We start from the raw sequence: 13,182 nt of genomic DNA, 5'->3' as shown, positions 1-13,182 counted from the left end.
CAAAGTAGGAAAATGTTTTAAAAGTCCTAACATTCATATTTCCAAAATAATTAAATGAAAAAAAAAACATATTTAATGTTCAGTAATTTCAATTACTTTGACATATAATAAATACTTTATAAGTTCCCTACAATTGTAATAATAAATTAATTAAACAAAATACATATTGTTGCAACATATCAGTTGTTAATACATATCAGATTATCTATTGTTATAATGTAAAAAGAGAAATACTTACAGAGGCATTTTACAATATCTTGACAATGTTTTACGAGTTCTTGTGGTGGAGGCAAGTAATTAGGTTGATCATTCATCATTTGAAAGTATTGCGCCAGTGCAGCCAAGTCTGGTTGGTTTCGGTTGTCAGCAACCAACTCATGTTTTTTGACTGCCATTTTTCTTCTGTGCAGAAATAATTAAGCAATGTTATGAAAGCAATTATCACGTAAACATGAAAAAAAAATGGATATACAGTTACACTTCTGATATATGAAGTATTACGAAATGTTACATATTCCATAACTTTTATGAAAAACAAAACATTTCTAAGCAGCCATAAAGAACATATTTAAAAAAACCAAATATATCTTACTACTAAGATTTCTGCTAATAGTCAATTTTTTGCATAATACTGTCAAACTGGGTTGAAGCAATGTCATAAGTAAGTTTATAAAAATAGACCTAAAATTTAAAAGAAATCTAATTTAACGACTGAAGTTTTAATTACAATTGTTTATATAAAAAATGCAATCAACTACAGTAAAAAATTTGATGATATGTTGCTATAATGTTTACATTTCAAAATTAAACTTAAAAAACTTATTAATAATGCATAATCAGATCTCATAGAAACAAGCATAATGGAACTTTTAAGTCAATGTTATTTAAAAAAATACTAATTCCACTTGTTTAATGCAAAAAATAAGTGAACTGTTTCAATTTATTTCAAATTATAATGTGTGTTGTAAAAAACACACTTGTCAACTTCACTAAGTAAAACCTTTAGTAAATTACAACATAAACTTCACTTATTATAATCACAATTAGATTTAGGTTTAAGTAATTGTAGGGTAAAAAACATGACAAGAAATGAATACAGCATTATATATTTTACTTCAATTTCTTATCAAGTATCATAAATACAATACTATTTTAAGTTTCTAATAGAATTAAATATATAATATTAAAAAAAATTATAAAAAAAGTAAGATTGCGGCTAAATCACAAATAAAATATCTAAAATTAAGAATATATGTGAATGTTTAAAGTATAATAATATAACAAGAAAGTGCTTACTTTGACACATAATTAATATAAAAAAATATATAATATAAAATGCTTAAATAATATGATGTTATTAAATGTAAAAAATAATTACTCTTCGTTATAATGTGACAAATGAAAATTTAATTACCAGACTCCATTCACAAAAATCACAGTTTATAAGTTCATGAGAATAGTTATACAAAAACTAAGATGGAATTTCTTAAATGAAAATGGCATTCAATCGCTAATTTTACAAATGAATTGATATAAATAGCATAAAGACAATTAATTAAGTTCTATGAGATCAATTTGAAATTCTTCACCAGCAACTAGAAGCGCAAAGTTTAAAAAATATTTTTACTACAAATTAGAGTAAGCAAACCTTCAGAATTGAAAAATATTGTCATAAATAGTACAAATCATAGTACTTATTCTTTTCTGAAAAGATGGGAAAATATAAGTTATTCTTTTATTGAAAATAGTAGTTTTTTTAAAACTGTTTTTTTTCTTTAAATGTGAAAATTCCATCAAATCAACTTTAATAAAAAATACTGAAGAACACAGAGTTTCTTAAAAATATGTACAGAGCTAAATAAAACTTTTGAACAATTTGAAAACTTACTTTGAGCGCTTTGCCCCCACCATCTTGCACTTTATTGTTAATAGATGTTATTAAACAACAAAAACTTTTATACCTTCTTCATTTTAAAAACTTTCATTTAAAATAAGTAAACAAATATTTCAAAATACAAACACTTCTGCAGAGAAACAGAAAATGAATGTGTACGCGATCGCATACAGGTAGCGACTGCACCGGGTTTTCATAACATGCGCATTTGCCATCTAGGTCGTTACTATTTATAACTATGTATATAATTCCAGATTCCATTACAGGACATAAAATGGCTACCTCAGTACATACACATCATAAAAACTATTAAATGTTACAAAATATTAGTAAATACTTACGTTTTAGTGAACACTCCAGAAGGAAAAAATAATACAACTACGCACGTATCACATTCCAGTCAAAATAGTAAAAAAGTAATTCACTGTCTTTTTTCACCACTATCTTTTATATCTATGTCCCAAGGATAACATTTTACACCGATTTAAGGTAACTGACATTAATTAACCATTAATTTACTTTTACAAAAACAAAACCTTTTATTTCGACAACAAAAGATCTGACTACTAACCACTTAATGACTTCGTTGTACTATATGTATAACAAAGTAGATTAGTTACATATTATATGCGATTAAGTAGACAGATCAAGACTATTATGTGAAAATAAGATAGTTAATATTAACAACTTTAACTCCGAACTATGTAACACACGAGATAAAATATATTTCAACAAAAAAGTATGTTTAAAGAAAGTCTTAAAATCTTTCTTGGAAATAAGTGTCATAACTTCGTCTGACTTCGCACATAATTACACTTCGCTCTTTTGTTGTCTCTGACACTTATTCCTTATAGGCTATGGTCAAGTATAAATGCCATCATCTTCTGAGAAGGGAGAAAAAAAGTAAGCAGAACCTGAAATTAATTTTAATAAAACTAAAAATCTTGATTTACCACAAACTCTTTAGGTTTTATGTTTATTTTTCACTCTGCGTTTATTTTTACATGACTACATTAAAAGTTTTTAATGCGGTGTATTGTTAATTTTAAGTTTTCTAATAATTTATATAAATTACCATTTACACTATTTTTTTTTTAATTGTATAATTAATGTTACATTAGCGTCCAAAACCTCTCCGATAAACTAAAACTGTTTTGGTAGCTGTTAATATCAATTTTGAAGAATAGGCATGGGGGATATCTTTGGCAATTTTACATTTGTAATTTAAAAAAAATATAAAAATAACTGCGACAGATAGTGAATGACTAAGTAGAGATGATATCAAACTGTATGTAAATAACAGTGACCATTAATATCAACGGCTTACCTACCTTTAATACTTGAGATTTGCAGATAATATCAATCATCTTGGCAGAAACCGTGAAGGACTTGTAAATGTTGAGCAGATTTGATAGGACAAGATAATATTTAATAACGAAATAATTGTCAACCATAAACCAATAACTACTAACGGAGTTCCTGTTGAAGTTGTTGTTGGTCGAAACAAGTTCGAGTAGGAGGTATATAGTACGAATGCTGGCCATCGTTTAGGAAACTTGGTCAAATCTTTTCGTTACAAAAATCACAAAGCTTGACGACAAAATAATTCAACGAGTGGGTCCTACCCGTTATGACCTACGGAGCCGATACATGCACACTGCGTTTGATCTATTAATTTAAAGTCTGTTAACGAACTATGGAGAGGGCTATACTCGGAAATTCTCTATAGGATCGAATCTCAAATGTGCTGATACAACAAAGAACCAAAGTTGTCGTTTTGTGTAATGTAAACACTTTTTATTTCGTAGATATTGTCATAGCTTAACAAAAGAAGAAAATAATACACTATGATAGTGTTTTTTAAGCTATGTTTATTAAGACAGCAGACGTAGACAATATAGATTAGTGCAATAGAAAATAAAAACCTGACAGCAAAAAATTGAAAAATTGTAGTATGGACCGAAACAATTTATTTAAAAAAAAATTAAAAGTTTTTTAAAAAATACCCTACCAATGTTAATTAATTCCATCTAAACTAAAAATTAACATGGTAAGAAGTTCAAAAATATCAAGTTAATAGATAATGGATGATTCTGCATCCAAAAGAAGTAATGTCGAAGTCGATAAATTGTTTGATCTTTATTTAAAAATTGAAAGTCTCGCATTTCCTTTAACTCACAATAATCAGAAAAAATCAGTTATTAAGTACGCCCGACTACCAGACGCCGCCAAAACTACTAAAGGTAAGATTATTTGTAAATAATATTGTTTATGTACTATTATATTAGAAAGCTCCAGTCAGTTTTATATTAAAGACAGCTTATTGAAATGGAACACACGTTTGACGTTAAACATGTGATTCTTTTTTAAATACAAATGAAGTCTATTTTCTTCAAAATAACATATAATAATTAAACTAACAAAAACAATTGAATAATTGATGTTTATATGAGGAAGTGTAATTTTTACAAATAGTCTTAATTTCAAAACAAAGGAAGTAACATATATTTTTAATTTGTTTAAACTTTATTTATAGCAATTTAAATGTCTTATTGCAGTAAAATAATGATTACAATTAATTATTGTATAGTTACCAGCACTCATTTGCCTTTGTTATTAGTGTTAAATGAATAAGAAACCACATATTGGTGAGGTATACTTTAAAGAAGATTTCAAGATAATCATTTGCTTTATTTTAGTGTTTTTAAATACTTATATACTACTGGCTGCTTTGTCTGGTTTCATGTGCATAAACATTACCGTTCTGCGACTGTGACTCATAGTGTGATGTTAGATAGTCTATAAACTTTCTCGATAAGTGGGCTCTCGTACACAACTATTCTTTTTCCAGTCTCATGTTATCCGAGATTAGCTTATTCAAAAAAATAATCCATCAACTTTGCATAATAGTTACCTTGGTCTAGAGATAACTATCATTTAACTTTAAATTTTGTATAAAATCTACCTATACTTGCTTGGTTCTTTTTGTGTTTTACATCTCGGAGTTCAAAGTGCTGGATCTTATTTTTCTGAACCTACCCTAGCTTAAATGATAGCTTGTTCAAAAAATGTTTTTTTTACAATATTTTTATGTACATTAATAATAAATGTATTATAGCAAAATGCTTTAGACCGTGAGCCAAATGTTTTAATCTTTATTATAATTTTAATAAAATATACAACAAACATTCATCAATCTAGTTTCACCTAAATGCTCATATTTAGTCAAAATAGGTATTCAATTCCATGTTAAAGATAAAGGTAATTTGTTTTTGAGGGAAAAAGTGTTTTTGTTCTAATAGTGATGGACACAAATTTTCCTAATTAGTGCTAGAATAACTTAAAACATGCTCTTTGGGACAAAATTCAATCAAAACATGGCATGGTGAGTAGAGTAGGTCCATTGTTATACAGGAATTGGTTAAACAAAATTTCACTGTAACTTAGCAAACAAACTACACTTTTCTAGGACTGGTAATACCTCTATGCAGATTGTAAAAAACATAGTAGTTTTGTTGCAGTAGTAATGTTGTACCAATAAATCCACTTCACTTAAAGAGACCACTATATAACATTAAAAATATTTATAATATATCAGGGTTACATAGCCACAAAAAGATCAGCACATGATTCTAATTTTGGTATTGTTTTAGTGAGAAAACAATAGTTATCACTAAAAAACTGGCCCAAAATCCTGCTGCTAAAAGCATGCAGGTACCTGTATTTTGATCCATTGAAAAATGATGTAAAATTTCCCTTAGCTAATTTTGCATGCCATGGTATACTTAAAACCTTGAAAATCATGTCTTCTTGCGCAATCTGAGAAAGAACCTTGTTGAGTGATACACCTGTTAAGCTTGATTGTTTCAAGAATGCATTAAATACTAATCTATGTTATGTTGAAATTACTTCAATGTTTTTAAAAAGTATCATAAAACTCTTTGACTTACCAATCTTAAATTTTATGCCATTGACAATCAATTTTTATCTGTAAATTTTTAATTATTACATTCTGGTTAATTAAAATTGATAACAGGATTTGAAGGAAGATTTTTACTTATTTGCTTTTAGCAATTTTATTGAGAATTGAAGTTACTAAAAGAAAGTATTTTCTTTTTAGTATTTTTTGTTACATTAATTATGCCTAGAATCTGTTTAGAGGATGAGGCACCTAAACCAAACAGATCAATGGGTTCAAGGTATTTTTATGAATAATACCATAGAAATGATGTAGTGTTAAAGATAAGGTTAGATTTCATGTAGATATTAACTGAGAATAATAAGTGAAAATAACCTGAGAACTTTTAAAACAGTGCTTGATTTATTTGGTGTACAATATAAGACTGTTGATTTCTTGCATTGCAGATAATAAACTAAAAAGAATCAATCATTTGTAATAGTTTTTTTTGGGAAACTGACTGTCTAGATATTAACGTAAAGTGTAACAGAGTGTATAACTCTTTAAATGGTTTTATGGATTAGATAGGAGTGTATGATTAGAGCGTGTTGCAAAGCGAATGCTATGTATGTCTTACCTGTTGTGTTTTATCAACTGCTCAAAATATTTTATTTTATTTTATGTATTTAATGTTTTTTGTAAGTTTACTAAAGTATAAACAAAAGATTAAAATTTGTAGTATCATGTTATCCTACACATTACGCTTCGGAACCGAGGTTTCGACGTATTATTACAATTGAGGAACCAAGGGTTGATACAAGGAGATCTTTAAGATCAGAAGTTGCAGTAGTGCCAAGGATGATGACATCTGATATGTGTAAACGAAAAATAATCACCATAGCAGAAGATGATGAAAATAGCCTTCACCCTAAATTTTGTATGTATTTCAAAATACAATTTGTAATGATGTTTAACTGTAATTTCATGATTCTGATACTTTTGCAGCTCAAGAAATAAGAAAATCTTTTAAAAACTATATACATAGAGCTGTTGAAACTGATATTAAGGAAGAGAAACAGCTGTCTCAGAGAAAAGTGTCAAGATTAACTCCTAATACTAAAAGTATGAAAATACTAACTTTAGGTGCTACTAAATTGCATTTGCAATAATAAAATGATAAAATAAAAGTATTTTACATCTTTAACTTGCTTCCAGATCCTAAAGATAATAAATCTACAATGAAAAACAATATAGTAATTAATAAAAAAGGAACTGTGGATTCTAAATTGGGAAACAAATATAAATACTCAAAAGGAGATAGTGAGATACAAGATTATGTTAAGAATAAAAGTTATAATGGTAAAGTTGGAATTATATTTATACATATTAGTTATATATAAAATTTAAATTACATGTTCACTTTTGAGATAACTATGTTAATATTATTTCTCATATTATTATTTTTTTCATTAATTATTTTAGGAAAAGTATTTTAGTAGTAGTAGTGTAGTATTATATTAAAATAATTGTATAGGCCATATATATATCGTATAGTACACAACATGATATCTATGAATTTTATTAAACTGGCTATCGTCATTTTAAGAAATAGTTTACATAAAATATGTTGCAATTACTTTTTTATCTTAAATATATATTTAAATCAATGTTTCAAATCAACTTTACTACATGTTGTATATAAGGTGCCTTCACATAAATTATATTTATCTTTACAGAATCAACACGAAATAACAAAAATGTCATTTTATCACCCAAATTAAGTTTAAGTAAAAAGATGGTAACGTCACACGAAAGCGAAAAAGAAGTTTCAGTTATGAAAAACAAATATAGAGATGATAATGTACCCAAAGTACCGCCCAAAAAATCTGTTTCAGAAAAAACTAAATCAAGCAGATCCTCAACTAAATTATATCACAACCGGATTACACTTTTAAATGATAAAAAAGGAAAAAATAAGCCAGTCACAATAATTCAAGTGCCACTTGATGAAACAATAATGAGGCGAGAAGTAGCCTCTGAAATTTCTCAAGATACATTAACTAATACTGAAAAGACATTGAATCATGTAAATTGTGCTATTCAAGCACTTAACAACACTACATTCAAAGATATGAACGTCGGAACTGATCTAGTGTCAAAAAAGATAGACCAAGTCACTGAAACATATGAAGATTATTTAAACCAATGTTTCGATGAAAATAAAACATTTGATAGTCTTGACATACCAAATGTTAATTTAACTTATAATAAAAACGATATACCCAAAAAAGAAAAATACGACATGATTAATACAAATGCATCTGAGGTATCCTTTATTAATACGAATTCGCATAAAAGCGAACAAAAAATTACAGATGCATCATGCTTTCACAAAAGTACCTCTTATATTATTAGTAGAGCAACTTTAACTTGTACAACAAGACAGAAAATAGATTTTCATGTTGTTGGGAATAATTCAGTATTACAATCACACCTGACTTCTAGTCCTTTTCCTCTGAATGTCGTGTCGGTATATAAGAATGAAATAAAAAGTAAGGATCGTAGCGATAATTATGAGAATCTTGGTCATAGCAGGACAGAAAATAAATCACACGATGACGTAGAATATTCAAACGATATGACCTCAATAAATAGTTCATACATCTTTGACAACGATAAATTAGTGAAACCGTCCGACTTAATTAGTACAATAAAAGTTAATGACACTTTATTACAAAGTGACTTTATTTGTGAACAGTTCCAACGGGAGCTCAATTTCATCGACTCATTTTTTGAGTCTTTACAGTATTTAGAAAGTTGTTCTCTCTCTGATAAATGCCTTACCGACAAGGAAGTCGAAAATTGGATAAACACTAGCCATGAATTAAAAAACTTAGAGTATGGATCATTTCTAACAGAGTTTGAAAATGACGTTGACGATACCGAAACAATGGCATCAAGGAGTCTTTGTTTGGTAAGTGTTACTCTTTTTATCTGTAAACATTTATGGAATGACTATCATTTGTTATCAGCTAATGAGAATAATATTGTCTTACTTTCGAGACAAGTCAGTTTCTAGTTCTTGGTTAGTAACTGTTGTAGTGTTATTTAATAACTATTAACTAATTGTTACATTTAATTGTCGTAATTGATAAAAATATTTATATATTACAGCTCAATTTACTCATTCGGGATGAGCAAAGGCGAGCCAAAAATCTCTTATCTGTTTTAAAGAAGCGAGAAGATGCTTTAAAAGACTTTACAAAATCTCAAATTATATGGTTGGAAAATAAAAAGAAGCACGATAACATAGATATATCGACGTTGAAGAAGAAGCAACGTGGTGCTCTACTAAAGTTACAACATGAGTGTGGTGAAATGCAACGCATGCGCAAAGCTCTGCTGACACTATCAGAGAAACGCAAATTGGCACTTATGAAGACTAAAAAGAATATTAAACTAAAATTGAGGAACAGTGTCGAAGTAGAACAAATTATATTAGGCAAGAGAAAATTAAAACGAAGTACCTCAGCCGATCGTAACCTAGCTCCATTGAAATGTTTCGAACTATCTAGCAGTGGATGTGATGACAGCACAACTTCTCGAACGAAGTCATATACACCAGTGATATTATCGAACATGGCAACAAACACCACGAGCGTCGAAAAATGCGTCCAAACAGGAGATATTATACCATCACTGCTTCAAGTCGACCAGTCGATTGACGCGGCAGATGAAAATTTTGTAATAGTCGATGGTAGCTATCTTAACATTCTCTTCCGTGATTTGCTCCCACAAATCTTCAGTAGTGGCAAACAGTATGAAGTTAACAAAGAAGCGTTAAAGAATGTGATACACACCAACAGTATACCTCATTTCAATTTGAACGACGACAGCGTAATGGGTCATCTTATTGAGCAAATTAAAAACCACGATTTGGATAGGCCGTATACACCTTCAACGGCTCGGAGTCTTGTAGAGGAATTCGATCAGATATATAAAGATCTTGCAGAGGACGATAGATCACTAGAGAACTGCTTGGATTGCAATTTTATTAGCGCGATTGAAGAGAACAAAGACGCGGTTATTGAGACGAATTTATCAAAAACGGAGGAAAGCGAATCTGATGAAAAACCGAACGACTATCAAAGTGATGAAGTCGTATTAGACCTATCGAGTAAAATCTCGTTGGTGGACGAGTCGTGCACGTGTGAACCGATTATGGTGTCTGTGGGGACACAATCACCAAAGGAACGAGACGAAGAAACGAATGTAAGTGTCTCAGGACCCTTGCCCGTGCCCGCTGGAGCCGCTGATGTTAGTGATGACGTAGCCACTGAAGTATCAAATTGGGTATCACAAAAGTCCTCAATGTCGGCTACTATTTGTAATGGTATGTACCATTTGTTATGCTCGGTAGAGTATTTAATCAAATAGAGTCTGACTTTTTTTACATACTCTTTGAATACTACATATTATATATTACTTTTAAAGATGAAAGCAGTTTAAGCAGCCATTCTTTGAGCCCGACCATCTCTTCTCTCAATTCTCCCGTTCTATATGAAGCAGAAGAATTACGTCGACAACAGTTGGCTATTGAAAGAGAGGTAATACTGATTAATTATTAAAACAATATACATAGCACGCGATACCCTCAATTTTCTCGGAGGATAAGTATCGTGGATACTCATCATTTATAATACCTTTACCTTACCATTGTCAGTGATCTAAGTAAGTTAGTTATTTGGTAAATCAAGAAGTGTTCTTTCATAAAGTTACATTAGTAAGGAAAAATTAACTAGAAAGTTAAAAGTAACGCCACATATATAACTTTAGAGAAACTTTTGTTGTTTTGTTATAAATATTAACCATTCCTTACATCGCCAATGCGCCACCAATCTTGGGAACTAAGATGTTACATCCCTTGTACCTGTAGTTACACTGGTTCACTCACCCTTCAAACTGGAATACAACAATACTGAGTACTTGCTTGTTTGGCGTTAGAATAACTGATGAGTGGGTGGTACCTACCCAGATGGGCTTGCACAAAGCCCTGCCACCAAGTATGGTGCTTACTTAAAGTAGTTAAAATCTGCTGCCTTTTTTTATTTTTTTCTACGCATACTTCCATTAAGAGAGAATTATTTTAAAAATACTTCTTAATAATTGAGACTTGACAATAGTTTTTATATAACTGATATCAATACCGAGACAGGTCTATTAATATGTGAATTCACATGAAATATTAAGTAAGGATAATATTTATATAGACTTTATATATAAACACGAATGGTAAATTTATATTCGCCGTATCGAAATATATTGGTACGTTTATAAATGTGACCCGAATATACCCAATGATTAGAAAACTCGAATCTAACTCTTACATTGTAGATTCAAATCCGAAGCACTGAATTTGCAAGCACGTAATTTGTGTAAACACAAAAAGAGTTATAACCGGTGGTGAAGAAAAATATTATGACGAAACCTGCATGTGTTGAATGCAAATTGTGGTAAAACAGCTCCCTCCTTTTTCTCAAACTAACAGGAGGCCTTAGAACAGATGTGCGACAATTACAGGCGTTGCTTTTATATCTAATTTAAGCTCATTCAAAAGGTGTCATATCCTACTACATAATTTGACTTTCAAGGGGTTTAATATCTGTAAATTTGTATAACAAATTTATTTTTATACTTTTTTAGATAAAGGCGTTAGAACAACAACAATGCCAGCTACTCGCGGTCCGCGAGATACCCGATAAACCTCCTCCCCCATACACGCCACCTATCGAACCCCGTGCGCCGAAACATCCACGAAAGTTTGTTTTCGACGAAGAGACTGAGCAAAAAGTAAGCGAACTCGTAACAAATACTGAAAGCACAACGTTCGATTCGGATCCATATGAAATATTTTTGAGAGACTACTGTCAAGAGTCTGTACAACAACAGAAACTGGAAAAAAATGAAAAATATTGGGACACTAGTAATTTCCTGTCATCAAAACCCCAGCCTGATTCGGAGAAATTGGCTCAAAAGACAACTCAGGATCTTAAAGAAGTATTATCAAGTGTGGCACCGACTGTTGTATCAGGTATTAACTATGTATATTATAGTAGAAGTAAAGCTATCTCCTTAAATCAAATTCGTATCAGCTGCTTTAATAACAGATATGTCTATTTATATGTTTCTGTACAATTAAGTATGTCAAAGAAATATTTTAACAGAGATATAATTTTTGGATATCTAAAATTTAGTAAACTTTTACGTTGTGTTAAATTAATAAACCGTGCTAACTATGATATTTCAATTATATTATAAATATGAAATGCTATGTTACTCTGGTCAATGCCAGACGGGCATAATAAACCTTGTCCTGGCTCTGGTGTTGTCTTAGATCATTTTATACCTTTTTTTATACTTAAAAATATTCAACTAGCGGCCAAAATTAAATCATAATCGTTATTCAAAATTCGAGGAAAATAAATATATGCAATATTTTGTTTTATACTCTTATTTTAATTTTTGATAATTTTTATTTATCAAACTAAAGAAAATAGCCTGACAAATAGACGCTAAGCTGTTTTGTTTTTCTATATACAGATTACAAACTATGTCTGAACCTTTAAAAAACTAGCTTTTTCTTTTAAATGTTACTAGAACTACTTTATATACCTATGTAATGCATGACTAAGGCCAATGTTCGACAATCTGCTAGCTTGGTTACAAGGAAATATGTTATATTATACAATAAATAGTATACATTAAATCAAAAGTATGCATAGTAGTATTAGTATTTTTTTGTAATTACTTGTGACAGCTACTTTTAAAGTTAATTATAAAGGGTTTCAATATATTCAGGTTTTTAATATATTAGTCTGATTCGTGCATTCTCATTTACCATAAAATAAGACTTTCTTGAAGAAATAGGGTTTTTATTCATTGTATCATACATAAGAATTAAATTTGTACAGGCAGACATCAGCAAGTATTTCATTTATAATTCTATAATAACCGGTAAGCAGCATTACCGTCTTTTATACGACACAAGTAAAGTTTATTTTATTTTATTTACAGGTGTAGGAGCAAGGCGTTCGGATCATATCGATGATATATTATTCGCGGAGTGGCGACGGTGTGAACCCGAGTGGACGTCTCTACACAACGATGAAGTGATCGTCAAGAATCAGGTGTTTGAAAGCATCTTTCAGAGAATTCTCACGGAAACAATTGATGAATACAAGAAAAACATAATTATAGCCAACACGGATTCCAAATGAGAAACATTGTAAATTTATTCATGCAAAATATGATTGTTAACCGATCGCTACGCTTTTTATAATAAGACAATAAAATATCAGAAACAGCAGTCATTAAGCGGACGATAAAACGA

At 29.9% G+C, this 13,182-nt stretch overlaps 2 protein-coding genes across 4 annotated transcripts in view; one reads left to right on the top strand and one right to left on the bottom strand.

Moving 5' to 3' along the window:
• Positions 1-2,722, bottom strand: part of LOC113403549 (ubiquitin carboxyl-terminal hydrolase 35) — a 33,577-nt gene extending 30,855 nt beyond the window's left edge. The window contains exons 1-2 of one of the 2 annotated variants that reach the window (XM_064220241.1): positions 2,232-2,722; positions 239-399 (exon numbers count right to left, since the gene is read on the bottom strand). In XM_064220241.1, the coding sequence (XP_064076311.1) occupies positions 239-395 (157 nt within the window). In that variant the 5' untranslated portion in view covers positions 396-399; positions 2,232-2,722. Of the gene's footprint in view, positions 1-238; positions 403-2,231 lie in introns of both variants that reach the window. The other variant, XM_026644130.2, reaches the window with a different exon arrangement.
• A 1,064-nt stretch (positions 2,723-3,786) lies between these two features.
• LOC113403529 (uncharacterized protein PF3D7_1120600-like) lies at positions 3,787-13,153 on the top strand. Of its 2 annotated transcripts, none has more exons than XM_026644118.2 (9): positions 3,787-4,137; positions 6,532-6,729; positions 6,798-6,914; positions 7,008-7,151; positions 7,529-8,766; positions 8,967-10,185; positions 10,287-10,399; positions 11,496-11,883; positions 12,867-13,153. In XM_026644118.2, the coding sequence occupies exons 1-9, from the start codon at positions 3,978-3,980 to the stop codon at positions 13,067-13,069; spliced, it is 3,780 nt and encodes a 1,259-aa protein (XP_026499903.2). In that variant the 5' UTR covers positions 3,787-3,977; the 3' UTR covers positions 13,070-13,153. The 2 variants fall into 2 exon arrangements, with proteins under 2 accessions (XP_026499903.2, XP_026499899.2); XM_026644114.2 differs by having other exon boundaries at positions 6,798-6,935.
• Positions 13,154-13,182: the final 29 nt, after the last annotated feature.

This window comes from Vanessa tameamea, chromosome Z (assembly GCF_037043105.1).
Source record: "Vanessa tameamea isolate UH-Manoa-2023 chromosome Z, ilVanTame1 primary haplotype, whole genome shotgun sequence".
Lineage (NCBI taxonomy): Eukaryota > Metazoa > Arthropoda > Insecta > Lepidoptera > Nymphalidae > Vanessa > Vanessa tameamea.
Note: the sequence above shows the minus strand (reverse complement) of the source record. Positions and strands in the feature narration are given on the sequence as shown.